Here is a 20,532-nt window from a genome sequence, read left to right as displayed (position 1 = left end):
GTTTGTTTTTTAGACCTGTAGATGCTCAATCAGGTGACTTTATAACAGAGACTTGGTTTATGGCACTATTAATCAGTATGGTATCTGTCATGGTAATATTATTTGGTGCTATGCTATTCGTTCGAAGAAGACAAATGTTGTCAAAGAAAACAATGACCCCAAGTAGATCAAACGGCCGTGTATTGTCAACCCCACTAGCTTCTAAACACGAAGCCCCATTATGGTTGGACAAAGACGCGCTTCCCGAGTACGCCAGCACCTTGCCCGAGTATTCCAAGTTGAATCCTCATGAATACAGAGACTACATAAACGCTAGTCCACAGTCCAACAGCATGAACCATAACAGCGTTAACTTGCACAATAATCCGATGCATCCTAATGAGTACAGTCGGCCTAACGATTTGGAGTACTCTTCAGATAAGAGCTACGCCATGAGGAACTCCCAAAACGCTGAATACGCAGAAGTTGATTCGACTCTAATCCAACAGGACAATAACAGCGGAGCTTGTTCTCCGGCTCCGTACGCTACAACGACCCTCGTTACTGGCGGCAGAAAATTCGGAAATTCAATGGTAAGTCTTTTATTAATAAAATTAAGACAAGATATATTACAAGCATTTTCAGAATTGGAGTTCCTCGCATTCTAACGACTCGTCCGATGAATCGCCCTATCCCTCATACAACGGAGGTTACTACAATCGAAAAGTTTACTCTGACTCTTATTCGGCCCCTAATGAAACCCTACGGAAGAACAAAAAAGTCCGAAAGAACTCACAAGAAAATCCACCAGACTTAGTTTCTCCAAATCAACCGGTTTACGCACGTGTGGGTCCACCCGGTATGTCGTGGAGGAATGGAGCGCCATCTATGTCCAGTTTTACGCCGCAACCCCACAACAAGCACTACGCTTCGACTAGAAGTGAACCGGGGAACCCCTTGTGAATGCAAATTAGATTCTAAGAGGCCTAAATATCTGAGAAGTAAGGCGGCCTAAAACTGGGTGGATTTGACATGGATAAAGAGTGTATATACGGGAACTTGAGAATTATATAAGCGTGTACGTGGAATGAAATTTTGCCTAGCTAAGTAATCCATTGATAAATTACCTAGTTTTTGTTTCTATGCCTAAAAAGTGATAAAAACAAAAGTTAACTCTGTATAAATTGTTTATTATTAATTATTTGTTAGTGATATCGTGTTGATAGTTTTTCTGCTACATTATAGTACTATGGAAAAACTGTTAAATAATTAGTTTCAGTGTAATTTATAAGCATAACTATTGTCGAATACGTTACATTGTTGTATGCCAATACGATCGCCTAATTTTGCCGCAAATCATTTACTATATTATTAGAGCTCTAGTAAGACTGAATAATTATTTGACTCGATATATTTTAGGATTCTCACTATTAAACCGTCACACTGAAGCTTTTACCTAATTTCTTTACAAAAATGTGATTTCTAGTCATAGTTTACGTTTAAGTCACTCATTAAAAACATTGATTGGATATATACATAATTAGTGGCTGAATTTAATTTCTAAAAATGTGGATTAAAAGGTCTATATAGTGTAAATCGTCCATTTTAAATGCTAATGTAGGTTTAATCTTTAAATTAAGAGGTATTGTATAAACTATTTGTGAATCTGCCGTTCGTCTGAAAATATTCTGAAAAATAGGCGCACGTAACGTCTATTTCTGGTATTTTTGGTATCTGTAACTACTTAAAGCATTTGTATAAAACACATATCAATAAAATATGTATAAAAATATGACTGTAAAAAGTAGAACCTAGATTTGTACTTATTTAATTTTAATGCAAATACTGTTTGAAAACAATATTCGTCGTAGTATATCATATAATTAATGATAAAACTTTCCCATCTAATGTGCAACACTCGAATATTCTGTAAAAAAGTCATGGTATAAATTTTTTGAAATTTGTACATTAGCAAGGAAACAGTAGATTCTTTATTTAAATAAAGTATTTTAGGGTTTAGCGTTTAATCTATAAATGAAACGAAAATGTCAATAATTATAAACTTAGCGTCGTATTAGCTAAACGCTAAAATATAAAATTTTTATAAAGAATCTTGCATCAATGAACGAATCATGATATATCAATGTTGTTAATTTATAATACTTTTGTATAAACTTTTTGGCATATCAAGCATTTACTTTGTGATTCCTTAGAAAATCTGTTTGGTGTAGATCTTGATATGTCACGACTAAACTAAGTAATAAATAAATAATTCAATCATAATACTTAAGACAGACTCATTAAACTAGGCATTCGTAAACGATATTAAAGAAAACATTCATGAGCCCATTTGATTTATGATCGTTCTTTTAATTTTGTAAAATATTGTACTATATAAATAATTAGGTATATATAATGTAAACTTTATTGTTTTTTATTTTAAAAGTCTTCCTTATTTATCATTTTTTATGTGGCAAATGATGTGCTCATATTTTTTATAAAACAATGTGCCATTAAGTATGTTAAACAGTGTATGTACAGTATTTAACAATAAATTTTTAATGGAAATGCCGCTTTTTATTATAAATATAAAAGAAAGGATAAAAAGTTGTATAACGTCACTTCTAACTCGAGCCACACGAACAAATTAGTTATATAAACAATCTATCCGCATGGATCGAGTCAGCAAAAACGTTACAAGTGAAAAATCTTTAATAAATTCTATTGTTGATGCGCCCTTATGGGCACAATCCAGTACTTCTAAGAATTGAGTTCTCTCTACTCGAGTACTTTTAAGAATCGAATATGAGTACCGAGTACCAAGCAATTCAAACGCAGCGCATATGATGCGAGTTGACTGGTATTCGAATGCACGCCGCATCCGAATCTCGACCGTGATTTAGTCGGGTATATTGAGTTCAAAACAATCATTAGAGTCCTTGGATATTATGATACGCGTCGCTCTCGAGTACATGTATTAAGATCTGAATCTGAATTAAGTTAAAGAGTTATTTGAATACCACTAATAGAAGTACTCGAGTGTACCAAGTACTTTTAAGAATCCTAAAAGTAATAAACGATTTTTGTAGTCCAGTCGCCTATCACTAGTTTTTATTTTTAAAAAACCATAATAATAACAAATTTACTATACGTGACACGGTATTCTAGAACAGAACTTATTTAAATTTCAATTGTCGATACGGTCGAACTAATTAGATGATAAAGAATATTTTTATGTTCAGGAAAGTCAGATAACATGCAAATGGGCTTTAGAAATAGACAACAGTGTTATCAAAACATTAAAATACAATATTCTGCATAGTTATGATCACAAAGTAAAATATTTTTTTAAAAAAACTAAATTTTAGTTTAACTATATGTAATAATTTGTAGTCAGGGAAAGAACAACGTTGTGTAATCTGGAAGCAAATATTAATTCCATTCAGTTTTACTTAATATCTTCAACCAATAATGATTTATAACTCATTGTTTCTATTAAAAATATAATGCGTTTGCAGAACGAACATAAAGAAGCCAGCAGAAGCAAAAGTAGAAGAAAGCTACATATATAAAATTAATCAAAATATAAAATTTATCAATTTCGTCAGACAATTCTTGGGAAAACATTTCAATAAGGACCAAATCGTCAAACCACATTCAATTAATTAAATCAGTCAGTCAGTAACAAAGACTTAAAATCTAATATGAATAATTGGTGACTTACCTGGTGTGCCTAGAAGTGCACCGTGCGAAGCTCGAAGGGAAAATGACACGTAAAGCAACTACATCCAGTCCATAACACTTCCAGATATTATCGGTAAGGCGCCATCTTTTTCTTCATTGGAATGGAAAAGGAAAAAAGATAAGGTGTCTAGTACTGGAAAAGCGTATGTGGAGCATACCTGTACGCCACATTGATAATTTTATATCAATATCCTATGCGATAAAATGCAAATGTATACTAAAAATATGGAAATATTGTGCAGTAGCGTCCACGTGTGTGGAAAACCGTATGACGCTTTGGTGGCACCCAGATTGACATTCACAATTTTAATTGTTTTTCATGAAATATAACATATTTGAATTAGTTTGTTTTTCATTTACGACTGCATTTATTCCAGTATAATCTTACTAGGATATTAAATTTCAATGGCAATTGATTCTAGAGTCATAAACATGAGCGCGCTCTCATATACGAATACCATTTCATGTCTTTATGGTACCGAAGAATATTCCTAAAGCAAATTGATTTCAACTACTATTATTCAACTTTATTAGCATCTTAATACAAGTCATGTCCATATATTACTGATAAAGTTCCGTATTTTTTCCAAATTTATCGATACATTAAATGAGTATATTTTAATTGACGATGCAACCTTCAAATGTGTTGTTTATTAAAATTGAACAAAAATATTAAGTCAACCACGTCACTGTTTTTAACTATCTTTAAAATTTTTTAAGGAACTTATCAATGCATACCCACAAAAAGTAACACTTACGTGTCGACTGATTAATATTTTTGTAAATTACTAACTATATTTTAGCACTATAATAAAGGTACTACTTATATAGCAAGTCTACTACTGGTCGTTATTACAGCAACTTTTTAAAATGCTTAATATTTTAGCCCTAAGTCTTTTATTTAATGTAAAGTTTACATTGTAAACTATAAAAATAATATTATTTTCCTATTGTTGTTTGATTTTGTATTATAAAAACTACTATATTCTTATCTTATAAAATATTACTTATTTTTCTGAGTTGAGCTGGACTTTATGGTAACTTTAATTTTGAATTGTGATTAAATATACGCTACTTAACATTAACCATTTGTGTGACATTCTTTTTGTTCTATAATGTTAACCCATCTTCGTGGCATAGACTCGACCATTTTCCGAATATACAAGTCTATATCGTCCAAGCTTTTTGAATTGTTTTGAAGGGTTCATTTAAATTTGTAAAATATTTATGTCGAATTTGGTTGTAAACCTCCCATGTTTCTTTAACCAGTCCGTCACAATTTTGGATTTGTGTTTGGGATGGCTTCTTGCCCTGTAGGATATTTAACATAATTAGAATCATAATTTTTTTAAAAATTAAATTTAGACTCATCACAAAAAATTAATCATGCAGTCTAGTGAATGTGATCCTAAGCAAATCAAAATTGGACTTGGACTTTAGACTTTTCAGCAGATTTCTAGTAGGTCTGAGATCAAATGAATCCTGATTCATTAACTATTTTCTTAAACTAATTTCAGCAAGACCCATTTTTTTCCAGATTGGTTTTAATTATGAAGTTGATGTTAAGATTGGAGTGTATTTTGACATTTGAACTATCCAGTTATCGATTTTCTCGATTTCTTCTCAGACAATTTTTTCGTACGTACCACTTCGCCAATTTCTCTAATTTTTTTAATAAAACTGGAAACGATTTACTTATTTAACCATAAATTCTTAGCCATATCTTCTTGTTTCTCTCGGTCTTGATAACACTAAATTATAATTTGTTCTTATAGTTTCAAATAATTATAATAAACAAAGGATCGCTAGGAAATAATCGGTTTAAATTCACAAAGAGTAAAGAAAGAACATAAAGTAAACAGTTGCTATAATCTTGTCTATTGAAAGAAAAGTAGGCAGTTTTTTAAAGATTAAAATTATATTGATCAATTAGGAAAAAACATCAAATTCAAATAATTTGTATAATAAAAACCATACAAAATTTATTAAACTATTTAATTATTACATCTCCAGATTGTTATAGGTAAAGAAAGTTCCTGTTTATACTGCTTGCAAATTTTCTCCCACTCAATTTCGCTGGGACTAAAGATTGCCTTGGATCTAAGACTTCCTTTCGCTGTTTCTAAATCCTAAAATAACGAAGTCAAAATATTTCAATTGTAACAAAGGACTAACAAATAAAGCTTTCCTTCTTTTCATATTTGTTAATTTCATTTTCTTACTTACTTTCATCAGTTGTAAATTACGTTCAGCAACTTCTTTTATTGTTAAAAAGTCTTTTATTACAATTGTTTGTTTTGATTTTTTTTCATCATCAATTTTGTTAAAATTTCTAAAATTATTTTTATTTAATAATTTTACTCACTCATTCTGTAAATGTTACGTACTTCTCTTTTATAATACTTTCAATTTTTTCTTCATCTTGTTCATATTTTTTAAGTAATTGTTCTACTTCAGCAATAGGCATTATTGTATGAGATGTTTGTTTGTATTAACTTAAAATTATGTTACCATAGCAATAAAAGGTAAAATGGCAACAGAAATACAACAAATTTTTAAATATTTTATTATTATTTATAGTACATATAATTATTTTATTTCTTTATATAAAAACTTAAATTGTATGCTTGTGTAACACAAATAACTGTAGTCTACCTGAATAATATATTCACTAAGTAACGATAACACAAAAATATTGATTACACACGGCGAGGTTTACGATTCATAAGTTATGAACATGTGATAAGAGTGTTAAAATACTTATTTCTGAAAATGTTCACTACCTATTTACATTATTTTAATATATAAAATTCATATTTGTATGTTTAATATACTAGAATAGTATAGTAATACGGGTTGCAGCATATTATTTTAAAACATACAGGGTAATATATGATCCTCACCTATGGTATAAAATTCCACCAGCATATATAATATAATATAAAGTAAATCCAAATTGATAATATAATCTGATTAAATACAATACAATTTGTTTAATAATAAGTGTGTCGTAACATTTAGGTATTTGTTCAAGAGTTTGAAAAAAAACATACATTTAATATATATTTTGTATACTTTATTTAAAATAATATAAATTAAAAAATAAATAATTTAAAACAGCCTAGTCCTGTGAAGTCACCGACTTGTTACATCAATATAATATGTATCTATAAATTTTCTAGGATATTATAAACTTGTGTATTATATCGGCAACACAAGCACCATCATTTAGATGTAGATGATGTGTACCATCGACAACGTGTCTTTCCAGTTTTTTCGCCGATTTTTCAATTTCATCCAAAACTATATTATAATTTTCGGGAATGTCAAATTTCATGCCGGGGTTTCCCCGAATATTCAAAACTTCGCATTTTATTTGTCGCGCCAAATGCAAAACTTGCTCCATGCAAAGAAATCCGAGACTGGAAACCTTCAATCTCGTATCTCTGGTGAAAACATAATAACCTTCTTTATGTTTTGCAGGCTTAACGGCCCTTTTCAATAAATATTCGCAACCCTGTCTAGTCACGGATCCATTGTGCGCATCTACCAAGATGTCCAGCATCTCCTCTTTCGTGTAACAAGGATGTTTCTCCTCCGGTAGGGTTTCGTAATACAGAAATTTATCGACAGCTGCACCGATTGCAGACACCATTTTTTCTGGTGTCCTGACACTCGGACTGGCGATATCAATACTGACGTACTTCTTGATTTGATCGGGATATGCCGCAGCATACAGGAATGCGATGGCACCACCCAAGGAATGTCCTATGACGGTTATAGGCTCCGTCCACTTGTAATATTTGACCACGCGTCTCAGAAAATGAACTCCATCCCAGAATATGTAGTAAAACTGACCGTCAGGTAAGTGAGAGGACAAACCATGTCCTGGGAGGTCTATGCACAGTAAAGACAGACCTTTTTCTTTCAGTAAAGGGGCGAGACTATCGAAGGTGCCTGAATTGTCTTGCCAACCGTGTATTGCGATTATTGGTTGCGTGTTTTTGGGACCCCACCATTTTCCTGAAAATACAATTAAGTTATTTTAAATTGTTGCATACATTATGTTTACATTTATAATTATTATTTATAATATTCAGGTTTAAGGGAAACTGCTCGTTATAAAGTAAACTGACACAAATAGTTTAATTGGCCATAAGAAACTAAGACCTTCGTTATGTTTACAGAAATTTATCGTAAGCATCGTTTAAACCTATTATGGGTGCAATAATGAACGGTAAAACATACATAATTATTGTGTAGTAAACTTTCCACAATTTAACATATTTTAGTTGTATTTAATTGTGATACAATATCTTAGGCCAAATCGGGCGGTTTGAAAAATTTCTTGATTTTGACTAAATCGATGTTTTTTCAATTTTTTGTCCACATTTTCACGTATAACTAATTGGATGATTTTTTTCTGAATTATCCCAATTTCGAATATCCTGGAAAATATACAAAGTGTTTTCACTCTCTTTATTTATAGAATTTTGTATTTAATTTTTGGTTATAACATGTAAACAGAAAAGATAAGTAAGAAAGTAAACAAATATTTAATAAATATATCATATCATTAATCTGATAAAAAAACCGTCTGTTATTTTTTACGTAGAATTGATTATTCCAAATAGGAATATTATTCAATAAAATAAAAAGTTAATTCCGTAATTTTTATTAAAACAATATTAAAACTACCATTTTAATAGCGTAATGGAATTGTAAATATTCCAAGCATGGGTTTTAAGAAAATATACAACGGACAAACAGGGTAGAAACGACACTTTGAATTGAATTGATTTGAATTTCAAGAAAAATTGTAACATAAATAAAATCATATAAAATATGACTTTTATCTGTATGTTTAATCAAAACCAAAAGTTACAATATGTAATAGTTAATAATTATGAATTTTATGTTTGCAATCAATTTTCATATCAATTATTTTTATAGAATTCGAAAGAAGTCAAAAATAATTTGACAAAATATTGAAATTCCCTCAATGGGTATATACCAGGTTTCAATAAAAAATTATATATATTCATAATTCTGAAGAAAAATCGTATTCTTTTTAGGAATTTATTTTTTTAATTAAGTAGTCTATAAAATAAACTCTCAGAAATTGTCACAAATTATCTTATTTTCTAAGAATATTGGAATATTAGTGGTGTAGTTAGACTTGCTATAAAAACATTACTATTATAATTCTTCAATTTTCAAGTCTAAAAAATTAACCTGTAGGTTTCAGTTTTATAAAATTTGTTAAAATGGCATAAAAACACAATTTTTATGAGGGTATTAAATTAACAGTGAATATTTTGTTTCATATTAATTAAAAATTTAAATCAAATAAATTAAAAATACTTAATACGTTTTATTTTCTATATATATATATATATATATATATATATATATATATATATATATATATATATATATATATATAAAATATAAATATAAATAAATAAATATATAAATAAAATTATTATATATATATATATATATATATATATATATATATATATATATTAATTTTAATGTGAAATTATGTGTCTTGTAAGAATTGCACAGAAAATTAATGGTGTATACAACTAAGCAATGTATTACACCATCAATAATCAATAATGTTAATTAAATTGCCAAATTGCTATTTATAAAATTACAAATGTGCTAACTTTAAGTTAGAACACTTACCACTTATGTGTCCCCAAGGTACAGGAATAGTAATTTCCTCATATACTTCGTAAACATCTTTGTCTGCAGAATATGTACACAAAAGTTAGGTTAAAATCAAGTCACAAATCTAACATTTCATTTCAAAAATTACTCTCACCTTTAATTCCGTTTGTAACTGCAGCCATTTCGACCAATTTCCAAAGTTGTCACCACCAAATGAACGTTCCAATTGCAATTTGTTAATAGCTGATTACACGATCGAATTCAATAACTCACTGGCATCGCTGTAACGCACAGATCGCGTTTTTGCAGTTATTTTGTTCAGGAAGCCCGAAAGCACTGCTCACCTCTCACGATACCTTTACAGTAAGGGGCAAGGTCCGAAAATTTTTGCCATGTCATTACAAGGACGGCGAAATTACATAAAACGGTACGCGTTTCCGCGCCGCTTCGTTTATTTGAATTGCTCAATCGTGATTATCACACTTTTACACGTGCACAACACTCACTATTTTAGGAAATCGACGTTTTATTTGGTGTAACTTCACGACTGTACTCTTTTATTTGTTTATGTATTTTTGCAATACAAAAATTAATGGTTTCGTAAAATTGTGCAAATATATTTTGTTGTTAATAAATTTTATAGGTACAACCGAGGAATAAATAAAACAACATTTACATGTATTTTAAATAATATCATTTATTTGATTTTATTACATGAACGTTCAATCTGCTTGATACTTTGATTCCTAGCTAATTCTATTCCCTTAATTATATTAAATACATCCTTTATTTTTCTGGCATTGATCCACACCTTTCCATTGACACCAACAGCAATTTCATACACTAACTTTCTTCCCAATGTCCTCAAAATGGGGTTGTCTATGTTCAACAATTGAACAGCCTCATGTGGACTAATATTTAATAAGAACCCATCTGCTGAAAGTACTCCTAGCCTTCCGGCCTTAGAATATGAATCAATACATATCAATTCAGGCTCCATTTCTCTGTGTGCGTTTAACAATTTAGCATACACCACATCTCCAACTTGTACATCTGGCTTTTGCTTCTTGGTGGCTCCTTCGAAAGCCAATATGGACAATGAAGCGAACTCAGCACTTCCAATGTCTACTTTGAGCGCATCGCCTGATTTTTTCGTTACTATTCCTACAACCAAGTCTCCTTTTTTTGGTATATATCTGTGCCTGTGGCCCTCAATCCAGTATACGTTTGGTGTCTTAAAGCACAAATTCCCAGACTGTGTAACACACAAAGTGTTCGGCCGTTCACCGTTTCTACGCAAACCTGGTCCAATTATTGTGATCCCTTTTGCTGATTTTATGTCGGTGATTATTTCGCCGGGCACGTAAAATTCGCCCATTGTTATTGTCATTTTGTTTAACTTAACCTTTAATTTTCATGTGCCATGTTTATTCCACAGACATCTCTTTGATTTGGTGACTAGTTTCTGTTGGTATTCTTTATATAACTATAGTATTTATATTCCATGTAATATTTTAAATAAAGTTTATAAAAGTAACACGTAAAAATACTCGAGGAATACTTATTAATACTTTGTCTCTAATTTATGTTTTAATTTGTTATGAAATATCCTAATGATAAAATATCTTTAACAAATGAATTCTGTTGGCACTCATAAAAGTTTCTTGAAAAGTTTTCTATGCATATGTAGTCTATAGGTGGGAGGTTATAAACTCTTTAACATTCGAATGTCAAAGTTGTAAACACCCGGGTTAATTTATCGAAAATTTTGCTGATTTTACCCATTTATACCATCCAAATCAATTTGTAATTGTTTCCTTAATAGGTAAATAATCTTTCTAATGCAAAATTTATGTTACAGACAATAAAATGGCTGCATTAGAGAACCAAGTGCTGCAGGTGACAAATTTGCTCGAAAAACAAATAGATACTGCTATTGAACAAATCGACAATTTGGATGTCAACGACTTGGAACAAATTAGGAAGGCTCGAATGGAAGAGCTCAAGAAACTCGAGGACAAAAAACGTGAGTGGTTATCAAACGGACATGGGAAATATGAAGAATTGGCTGAAGAGAAAATGTTTTTTGATATCATAAAGAAGTCTGATAATGTAGTAATACATTTTTTTACTGGTAGTTCACCAAGATGTGAGATTGTTGATAAACACTTAAAAATCTTGGCCCCAAAACATATTGAAACCCTGTTCACAAAACTGAATGCAGAGAAATGTCCATTTTTGGCAGAAAAACTGAGAATCAAAACCATTCCCTCCATAGTTTTAATTCAAAATAGTGTTATGATTGATAAAATAGTTGGATTTACACAGTTGGGTAACAGAGATGATTTCACAACTGATGTGATGGAATGGAGAATTGCCCAGAATAATGTGATTAATTATGAGGGTGACCTTTCCACACCACCTGATCAGCAACAGAAGAAATCAACAAAATCAACTAGTGGTGGCAGGAAAATCAGAGATGGCTACTACAACAGAGATGATTATGATCTTGACATTGAAGAAGAAGCAATTGCTAGAGACAATTTGAAATCTGAACAAGGATTTAAGATCAAAAGTGAACATTTGTCTACAGAACTTACAGAGGAAGAAGCTGCTGAATTAGGACTGGATGATTAAATTATACTACAGTATTTTTAACATGTTTCTGAGCTTTAACAATTTTTTTATTAATATCTATCCTCAATACTATTTTGATTCACTTTCAAAATACTTTATTTACATTTAATATATTTTATTCACTTTTATATTGTTTTATTGTAATAACCTACATAATTTTTTTAATTCTAAAAATACGTGATTTGTGTTCACAAAATAAAGAGAAATTTAACACAAATATGGTAGATGTAAAAAATACAAAATTAAAAGCTGTAAAAATACATTTAATACAAACTTTTTTTATAACTGTAATTTTAAATTGATTGATATTGTATTACATTAATAAAAGTACAAATACTTTATGAAGTCAAAGATATAATCCTCCAATGTGAGTTGAGGCCATTTGTTAGAAATATATAAAACTAAAATTTGTAAAAATTTATTACTTATCACAAAATTATATAAATATATAGTATAAAACCATGTAGTTTTTTATAGTACATTTGCATCCAAAATATATTAGTTATGCCTCAAGTGCAACAGCTTCCTTAACTTTGGCTTTTTCTAGAAATAAAAATGGTATTATAATTTACTTCCTCAGAAAGTTACGAGATAAGCTACCTTTTTTGGGTGATTCCTTTTCTTTTTCACCTTCCTCAACTTCTTCAGTTTCTAGTTTAGTTTCAGGAACTTCTGGCATTTGTTTGCTTAGAATTTCAGCTAATTCCTCTTCCACAGCCTGTTCATCTTCATCAGTCAAAGTTCCACTTAACATGGCATTTATTTCCTAAAATATTTAACAATAAAAACATCCAGTGTTAGAAAAAATTCAAATCAAACCTCTTGTTTTTCAATTCCCTCTCTTGTTTCATCCAATATTTTTTCAATGTCTTCAATGTTGAGTGCATCATTGACTTTTTTAAGGGCTTCATTACCTACTTTCAAACCTTCTATAACTTGCAATTCAACTTGAGCAAATTCTATATCATGTGTCAACTGTTCCAAATTGGTCAGTTGCCCATCTGTCTTTGTTAGAAGTTGTTCTTGGAATCTTTTCTTTCTTAATAATAGTTTTGCGCGACTAGAAAATTGAATATGTTGCATATTGTTTGAATGTTTTTCATATATTTAACTTACTCTCTTTGGCCTTTATTTAATAGTGTTTTGGCTAGTAGTCTATCTTTTTCCAAGTTTTGTTCAATACGTTTTTGATATTGTTTCAACTTGTCTCTTTGTTGTTTGAGTTGCTGAAATTAGAATTTAAAATAAACATAACCAAACTTTGTGAAAATCCTACCAACACTGCTTTGTCTTGTTGTGTTATCCTAGTTGAAGCCTTTTTCTTTCCAAAAATGATGCCCATATTCTTTAATTCTTGCAACAATCCTTTAATTTAATTTTAGTGTCTAAACCTCAGGACTGATTAATCTAATAACTACTCTGTTGACATAAACCTTCTGTCAAATGTGAGATGATATTTCTATTCTAGATGGCACCAGCATTGCCCGATCGACAAATTTTAATATATTTATTTATTATTTATTATACTCAAGAGAAGTATTGACCGGTCATCTTTTCTCAAATATATGACAAAGAGAATTACAAAAAATATTGTGGTTGTCACCATTCGATGTATTTTATTTCAATTATAACATTCTGCAAATTTCAAAGGAATATTCCAAATTCTCAAAAGGGTCAGGGCCTTTTAAGAATATAGGTATTATTAAAAATTTAAACTTTTGGCTTGTTGTCTTTGGATAGAGATAATATCATACTTGATATTGTAATTATTGGTTAAAAATATCCCACACTTTGCACCCAAATATTTATCAATATTACTTATAAAAAACAATTCAAAAATATTATAATCATTATGTATTGGTAATAAAAAATACAAAACATTATAAATTTTAACATTTATTGGTAACTCATTACTTTACATTGAATTATGTAATAATAATTTTTATACACCTAAATACAATAAAATAAATCACATCTGATATATTTGTTATAAAAATAAGTCAATAACTGAAATGTCCAATCTTCAGAACTAGATAACAGACATTCGTGGTCTCTACATAATACTTCAAGAAAATAATACGTAATCAGAGCACAATATGATCCGGTTCCAGCAATTACAAGACACATGTGCATTATATGAGATTCTTATAAAAATATTATTCCAGAAACATGAGAATGACAGTGGAAATAGTAGATTCATTTTTCAGTCATTTTGGCAGAGTTAAATCATATTTCAGCCTTAATACAGATTAATGATAAGTTCTGTTAAAATTGATTCAACTCCTTCAAAATCTTATTTTATCTTGTTTTTGTTGGACCTAAACAAGTTGTGTCTGTTAAAATATCTACAATATTATTGCTAATAAAATAGCTAGAAAACTATTTTATAGTAGTGTTTTACAGACAAGGAACAACATGACTATGCAACATCCATCTATACAATGTATTTTTTAGTAAAGCAGCGAAAGAGTTAAAAAAAATCTAAACGAATTTGAACAAAATTTGCAAATAAAAATCAAATGACAATTATTATGGTGGTTATATAATAGGAATACAAGAAATAAAAGGAAGTTTGACTTTAAAATATTTTTACACAGACAATTAAAAACTTGAAAAAGGATGTAGGCAGTGTAATTACGTCAAGGACAATTTTTCATTACTAGAAAAGACATATATTGCTAAGGCTAAGAATATATTCCCTAAATATTTCTTGCATATCCCACCATGTCCACCATTCCAAGAAAATTCCATTTAACTTATTGTCACGCTGCATTTTCCACGGGAGGCGTTGTTCCATAATACAATCGAGGGAATGAGCATTAACATCTATTGTGCCTGATTCAGAAACAAACTCGGTGAAAGGTGAGACAAAAGACTTGCTGTCGTGTTGACAATTTATGGCACTTAAAACATTCCGTTATTGAGGTCTCACCTCATTATTTGCTGCCAGTGTCGTATATAGAAAACCAACAAAACAAACTAATTTCAAAATCTTGCCTAAAGCTAAAAACAATCATTTTATTGCACGATTCTAATACAGGCTTCACTTTGGCGAACCCAAATACTTTTATCTACAAGCATTAATATATGATTTTATATATATATCTGTACACTGAACATTATTTATAGTTATGTAACACTCGATATTTTTTTGGTAAAACAATGGCTTGTGAACATTTTCTGTATGTGCATGCACATACTTGTTAACATTCATGCAATGAAAATGGCACAAAAGGCGGAACGAAACGAAATAAATATATGTATGATAATGATATGACAACTTAATCGCCTTGATTTTGTTGTTGATTATAATACTATTTTATAATATAATTAATAAAATCTAAGTACAAATTACAGAAAGTACGTGTTGTTGTTCACATACTGAAAATCTTCCTGTTTCTTTGGTTGTAGGCAGAGATTGCACTAAATTTACTTCAATATTTAGAACGTTGTTTTCATGCCTATTTTTCATCGTTTTTAGTAGGCTGGCGCCTGGAAATCGGTAGGACCTGAAACACATAATTTATTTTATAACATTCATAACTAACACAGAACATTGTACAAATGTATTAGGCACCCTATAAAAATTACAATGCATTGTACCTTAAAAATATTTTTATATTTGATCTTTTAAAGGCCATATCAGGTATTCGATATTATTTAGTCGGTTCCATTTCTGATTTTGATGTAATACTTTTTTCTTTAAAATACCCCAGGAGCATGCAATCGGATAGAGATCAGGCGCGTGCGGATGCTACTTGAGTTTTTCAAATTCATGTCCTTGTATCCACTACATTGACAGTATTGTTTTATGGCATAACGCATCGTCTTTTTCGGACATATTCCAGGTATCACCATAAATGAATAGTTCCAAAGTTGTTTTAAGGATTTCCACATATTTTTTAACAATGCCACCTTGGAAAAAAACATTTTTCCAACACTACATACAACCATGCTGGCTTAGATATTAACCGTGTGTAAATTTGAATATCATGGACTCATTATTTTTAGATGCTCTAAATATAATGTGAACAAACTTCAATAGATCCATCTATAAATTTTAATACTTATTTCACTCGAACACTCGAAGAGGATTTTTTCGTACAACTTACTGATTTGCGTATTAATTCCCAGCAGCTTTTTTGTTTTTACTCTATTATTTTATTTTTGACTATTTGATCTTGTGACTTGCGTTTTATTGAAATTTAATCCTCTTAAAATATTATATTAAAAAATCATTCTGCATGTATTTCAATTCAGTACGTTCACTAATAATTCCAAGTTTTATAAGTTAAAAATAATTTCTTGGAAACCAACTACCACTTGTATTACTTACAAAGTATCATATGTACGTTATTTGTGCAAATAAATCATTTTCATTCTAGGAATCCAAATTGGTACAGAATAAATTAGTAGTTGAATAATAATTGGTTGATAATATCGATAGTTTTGAATTATTTGCGACATACTGATCATAATACATTTTAATTGTTATTTATTATAAAACTGTTTTTCCATTATTACTATAAAAATGTATGAAAATATATTTTTTGGTCTACAGATCGGCACCAATATCGATATTTTTTACAAATTTTATTAATATAATAATTTTGTTTGAAGATATATATTATCTGATATACACAGAGTGTGACTAAAAAGAACCACTTTAATTCTTTAAATGTATTTTTGAACTGTTCAGTTTAAAACTATCTAAACGCAACTTCTTGTATTTTTAATGGGTTTTCTCCCTATTAAATCAAATTTTAGATAAGCAACTTTTTCCGTTATAAAGAATAAACTGAAAATGTATTAAATTGTTCACTTCATTAGGTTTACTGTAAAAGTTATATAAAAAGTTTATATATGAAATTTAAGATGTATTGTCCCACCCCCTTGAAGGTGGCAAAAATATATTACTTTTATGACAACCATAAAATTCTAAATTCGTTAGAATTGTGGAAAATCATATGATTCTGGCAATTAATTGCTTTAATTTAATTTGAATAACTTGGTTATGGTTATAAAACTAATAATTTAAAGAAGAGAGTTATTACCATTAAGTTTTAAACCGAAATATATAAAATGATGTATATCGTACCTAAAACATCCTTCTTGCCTCTACGGGATCAGCAAAAAGGAACAACATTTGAACCAGTACGCCAAAATTGACGAGCCCAAGCTTGCGTTCAAGTCAATGGAAACATTTTTGATAACGAAGTGAATTGTTTGTTATACTGTGTATAATACTAAATTAACGTTTTCAATACTATCGATATTACTATATAAATATGACGACTAGTAGAAATGCATAGTAGTGCCTAATACTTTTGCAAGAATCTTTAATCTGACCTCTTTGGTTGGGACCGGCGGAGAACGGTGGTTCTTGATAGTGTTGATCTGAGTCGGGGCCGCCGGGATACGAGGGATACGATGTGGGCATACTGGTATCAGCCTCATAATTCGTCGCGAAAGCTGCACCTGCTCCTTGTCTGAAACGTTGAAATGCGAAGAAAGCGCAGCCCGCCTAGAATAAAATCAAATCAGTTTTATCTCTTGAACGACTTCCAACTGCGAAGTGTACCCATGAGAAGATCGAGAAGAAAGAGAAAGCTATGGCGGCCTGCATGTTATTCACTCCGTAGCCATTTGGAGGTGTCTTTGACTTGCCCCACTGGTTGGCCAAGTACCAGAAGCCGACGAAGTACAAAAACGACCAGGCTCCTACGGAAAAATATCAGCATATAGAATTCGAAACCGGCACTTATTTAGGACACATGTTCAAACCCACGTGACAATTACATGTGATTAAACATCATTCCGTTGTATTTGACTGGCGACTTGAGGTCACGAAATTGAATCTTACCGGAGAACGCGAGATCTCCCAGAACGTAATGTTTCCTGGTCTTCACCGAGGACATCTGCTCGAAGAGGTATTCGCCAGCGAGGAAAGCCATGCTCGCAAGGAAGGCTATCACACTTATGCCGACGCCGTAGTTGCATGCATTGGAGTCTCCGTTGTAGAGACACTTCTCCTTCTTGTCGCCTTCATCCAGAAGCCAACCTTGCGATGATATGCATCCGAATACAATGATAGAGAACAGCTGAAATCATTTAATTGATTGTTTTAATTGTCGTTCAAATATTCGACACAGAATGTGTTGAATAGGTTCGAATTATTGATCAATTTCAAATTGAGTATTTCTATAGGTGATATTCAATTGGGTACAATTTAAAAAGGTTTAATGAAATAACATTACGTCGGAAATGTTAAAGGTCGTTTCTATTTAATTATAACGTTCTTATAGGTGGGCGATGAGAACGAACTTTCTTTTGTAAAATCTAAACAGATGTTAACACAACTTTAGTTCTTCCATCATTAGCTTTTGACGTTTCTATTATGTGATATATTTTTATAACGTTTTCTTTTATGCAATTAAAATAATGCGAAAATACGAGAAAGTAAATGTTGATACAACGATAGTTTTGTATTAAATTTACTTTACTGATTCAACACACGTAATATTAATGTGGATATGCGAATAATTCTTCAATATGTTTAATATTGTTGTTTTATGTTTTATTATAAATAGAATAAAGTACAAAAACCACAGTAAAATTATATGAAATGTTTGTGTGATTTTAATTAACGAATAATATTGCCACAAAACTTTTCAGTTATAAAGGTTATTGATAATATTTTAATAAGATTTAGCAGCAGAGAAAATTAATTGAAATATATCCCAACCAAAGCATATTTTTAATTATTTGTTTTTCTCACATTTTGTTTCAATTTTCAAAGTAATATGATGTTTCTTTTATTGCCTATTAGATAGATTTGGGGCATAATTAGATTAAATAATTCCGTTTCAAAGGTCAGATTCAGACTAATTACAATTAATTTACCAACGATTTAAGATGTCAATTCGAGCAAAGTCAATGCATTACAATACAAATACATAAAATGAATGTGTTAGTGGTTTATTTTTGGCGAACTTTGTTAAAATTCATTTATTCAAATAATAATTTCAACTCATATTTGATAAGGACATTTTTACATTTATAAGACATTTTTTATAATTTAGTAACAGAAATTGACAAATACATAGGACTAAATTAAGACATGTTTAGTATTGATTAATAAAAATACTACTAGAAAAAAGCACATTTCTAGTCATTAATTTTGAACATAGTTTATTTATTTAATAAGATTACATAATTTTAATAATTAAAATCAAATCAAATATTAAAATTTTACCAAAAAAATGAAGTTTGTTTGGAATAATTTTTAAACAATTTTAAATGCTAATCTGAGCAAATTGAATGGGATTACAAATAGTAGTCCTTATTTATAATAAGAATATTTTAAATACGTAAAATTTAGGCATAAAATTCATTTATTTCAAATAGATGATTTGATAAGAATTAATTCTATGGTTAAAATATTTTTTGATAATAATCTTTCCAGTATTTGTAGGCTGCATCTAATTGGATTAAATTAAAAACCAACATAGTTCAGAATTGGTGCAGCTCTATTTAAAATATACGACATAAAAAATATTTTTGCGTCCGTTAAAAAATAAATTTAAACGTTAATAAAAAGGTACTAAAGTATTGTATAAACAAGTTAAACATTTGTAGTGTTAATTATACGATAATCTACAATAAAGTAAATATTTACACTTTTAAATATTAGTTAAATATTGGTTTTTTAGTCAATATTCATGTTTAAAGGCTAACAACAAATATCCTGATATTATCAACCTTTGTTGTCATCCTGAAATTTTGATTTAGAAGCGGCCCGAACAAAAATTCATTAGAACCGTTTACATTAACATATACAACTAGCCGTTATTACATATGAAATAATTCAATAACATTTCAATTTGGCTATGCCAAAAAGAAGTAAAATTTCAAGTGACCCATTTCAAAAATTCAAATAATCAATAACATATGACACACCCCCACCAGAACGGCCACTGTCAAATCGATTATTCAAAAAGTGAATACAACAATCGTATTATTGAACGAGGCGCACCGGCCACCGTTTAAAAAAAACTATTTTAATATGCTTACCCAGCAGACCCCTCGCAGTATGACCTGGGGCCGTTGTACAAATCCAAGGGGGTCGAATGCGCCGCCAGCTTTGCCGCCACCATAAGCACCCTGGCCGTCCATGTTTTGAAACACTACTGATCCAGTGTTGCCAACGACTGGGCGATTGCAACCACACAGAAGACCAACGACGCGAGCTTTTGCGCGACACAAAACTTTCCGCGGTTACTCCCTATTGGGGGATTAATTTTAACTGTCTATTTGGCAATTTGTCATGGCTTTTTTGATTTTGAACAAGTAATTTCTATGGATAATAGAGGGATATTTTAAATTATTTAAGGTAGGAATTGATGACGTAATCTGGGTTGCCTATTATTTTATTAATATATTTAATACATCAAAATTATTAAATTTTAAATTTCCTTATATGATAAAAATTAA

General features: G+C 30.2%; 7 protein-coding genes across 8 annotated transcripts in view; 2 read left to right on the top strand and 5 right to left on the bottom strand.

Annotated features, from left to right (window-relative positions):
• The window catches only part of LOC109608881 (roundabout homolog 1-like), a 146,085-nt gene extending 143,544 nt beyond the window's left edge, over positions 1-2,541 (top strand). The window contains exons 6-7 of the mRNA XM_049962083.1: positions 14-572; positions 625-2,541. Of these exons, the coding sequence (XP_049818040.1) occupies positions 14-572; positions 625-942 (877 nt within the window). The 3' untranslated portion in view covers positions 943-2,541. The remainder of the gene's footprint in view (positions 1-13; positions 573-624) is intronic.
• Positions 2,542-5,704: 3,163 nt separating this feature from the next.
• Positions 5,705-6,205, bottom strand: LOC126264376 (uncharacterized). The gene is made up of 3 exons (XM_049962096.1): positions 6,111-6,205; positions 5,950-6,055; positions 5,705-5,852 (listed from the first exon to the last, which is right to left on the bottom strand). The coding sequence occupies exons 1-3, from the start codon at positions 6,188-6,190 to the stop codon at positions 5,718-5,720; spliced, it is 321 nt and encodes a 106-aa protein (XP_049818053.1). The 5' UTR covers positions 6,191-6,205; the 3' UTR covers positions 5,705-5,717.
• A 572-nt stretch (positions 6,206-6,777) lies between these two features.
• On the bottom strand, positions 6,778-9,967 carry LOC109608847 (probable serine hydrolase). Of its 2 annotated transcripts, none has more exons than XM_049962093.1 (3): positions 9,551-9,967; positions 9,418-9,480; positions 6,778-7,746 (listed from the first exon to the last, which is right to left on the bottom strand). In XM_049962093.1, exons 1-3 carry the CDS (start codon positions 9,582-9,584, stop codon positions 6,902-6,904), a joined length of 942 nt encoding a protein of 313 aa, XP_049818050.1. In that variant the 5' UTR covers positions 9,585-9,967; the 3' UTR covers positions 6,778-6,901. The 2 variants fall into 2 exon arrangements, with proteins under 2 accessions (XP_049818050.1, XP_019880960.1); XM_020025401.2 differs by having other exon boundaries at positions 9,557-9,963.
• Positions 9,968-10,079: 112 nt separating this feature from the next.
• LOC109608842 (exosome complex component RRP40) lies at positions 10,080-10,930 on the bottom strand. Its single transcript, XM_020025394.2, has one exon. It carries the CDS (start codon positions 10,790-10,792, stop codon positions 10,100-10,102), a length of 693 nt encoding a protein of 230 aa, XP_019880953.1. The 5' UTR covers positions 10,793-10,930; the 3' UTR covers positions 10,080-10,099.
• Positions 10,931-11,071: 141 nt separating this feature from the next.
• Positions 11,072-12,165, top strand: LOC109608841 (thioredoxin domain-containing protein 9-like). The gene is made up of 2 exons (XM_049962095.1): positions 11,072-11,208; positions 11,264-12,165. The coding sequence occupies exon 2, from the start codon at positions 11,272-11,274 to the stop codon at positions 12,037-12,039; it is 768 nt and encodes a 255-aa protein (XP_049818052.1). The 5' UTR covers positions 11,072-11,208; positions 11,264-11,271; the 3' UTR covers positions 12,040-12,165.
• A 276-nt stretch (positions 12,166-12,441) lies between these two features.
• On the bottom strand, positions 12,442-13,483 carry LOC109608852 (charged multivesicular body protein 6). The gene is made up of 5 exons (XM_020025406.2): positions 13,316-13,483; positions 13,156-13,265; positions 12,859-13,099; positions 12,640-12,805; positions 12,442-12,582 (listed from the first exon to the last, which is right to left on the bottom strand). The coding sequence occupies exons 1-5, from the start codon at positions 13,379-13,381 to the stop codon at positions 12,542-12,544; spliced, it is 624 nt and encodes a 207-aa protein (XP_019880965.1). The 5' UTR covers positions 13,382-13,483; the 3' UTR covers positions 12,442-12,541.
• Positions 13,484-13,919: 436 nt separating this feature from the next.
• LOC109608833 (synaptogyrin) lies at positions 13,920-20,280 on the bottom strand. The gene is made up of 5 exons (XM_020025384.2): positions 20,113-20,280; positions 17,903-18,140; positions 17,621-17,760; positions 17,389-17,563; positions 13,920-15,548 (listed from the first exon to the last, which is right to left on the bottom strand). Exons 1-5 carry the CDS (start codon positions 20,212-20,214, stop codon positions 15,517-15,519), a joined length of 687 nt encoding a protein of 228 aa, XP_019880943.1. The 5' UTR covers positions 20,215-20,280; the 3' UTR covers positions 13,920-15,516.
• Positions 20,281-20,532: the final 252 nt, after the last annotated feature.

Source organism: Aethina tumida, chromosome 1 (assembly GCF_024364675.1).
Source record: "Aethina tumida isolate Nest 87 chromosome 1, icAetTumi1.1, whole genome shotgun sequence".
Taxonomy (NCBI): domain Eukaryota; kingdom Metazoa; phylum Arthropoda; class Insecta; order Coleoptera; family Nitidulidae; genus Aethina; species Aethina tumida.
The sequence above is the reverse complement of the archived record's forward strand: the minus strand, read 5'-3'. Positions and strand labels throughout refer to the sequence as shown.

Excerpts from the sequence above, each read along its gene's own strand:
- LOC109608847 (XM_049962093.1), bottom strand. The coding sequence starts at position 9,584 with ATGGCTGCAGTTACAAACGGAATTAAAGGTGAGA. Across the intron at positions 9,481-9,550 it reads AAACGGAATTAAAGGTGAGA|ACAAAGATGTTTACGAAGTA; the intron begins GTAATTTTTGAA and ends CATATTCTGCAG. Across the intron at positions 7,747-9,417 it reads ACCTTGGGGACACATAAGTG|GAAAATGGTGGGGTCCCAAA; the intron begins GTAAGTGTTCTA and ends TTGTATTTTCAG.
- LOC109608833 (XM_020025384.2), bottom strand. The coding sequence starts at position 20,214 with ATGGACGGCCAGGGTGCTTATGGTGGCGGCAAAGCTGGCGGCGCATTC. Across the intron at positions 17,761-17,902 it reads GGGAGATCTCGCGTTCTCCG|GAGCCTGGTCGTTTTTGTAC; the intron begins GTAAGATTCAAT and ends ATTTTTCCGTAG. Across the intron at positions 17,564-17,620 it reads TCTTCTCGATCTTCTCATGG|GCGGGCTGCGCTTTCTTCGC; the intron begins GTACACTTCGCA and ends ATTTTATTCTAG.
- LOC109608852 (XM_020025406.2), bottom strand. The coding sequence starts at position 13,381 with ATGGGCATCATTTTTGGAAAGAAAAAGGCTTCAACTAGGATAACACAA. Across the intron at positions 13,266-13,315 it reads AACAAGACAAAGCAGTGTTG|CAACTCAAACAACAAAGAGA; the intron begins GTAGGATTTTCA and ends TTCTAATTTCAG. Across the intron at positions 13,100-13,155 it reads TTAAATAAAGGCCAAAGAGA|TCGCGCAAAACTATTATTAA; the intron begins GTAAGTTAAATA and ends TCAATTTTCTAG.
- LOC126264376 (XM_049962096.1), bottom strand. The coding sequence starts at position 6,190 with ATGCCTATTGCTGAAGTAGAACAATTACTTAAAAAATATGAACAAGAT. Across the intron at positions 6,056-6,110 it reads GAAAGTATTATAAAAGAGAA|AAATTTTAACAAAATTGATG; the intron begins GTACGTAACATT and ends AAATAATTTTAG. Across the intron at positions 5,853-5,949 it reads GTAATTTACAACTGATGAAA|GATTTAGAAACAGCGAAAGG; the intron begins GTAAGTAAGAAA and ends TCGTTATTTTAG.
- LOC109608842 (XM_020025394.2), bottom strand. The coding sequence starts at position 10,792 with ATGACAATAACAATGGGCGAATTTTACGTGCCCGGCGAAATAATCACC.
- LOC109608841 (XM_049962095.1), top strand. The coding sequence starts at position 11,272 with ATGGCTGCATTAGAGAACCAAGTGCTGCAGGTGACAAATTTGCTCGAA.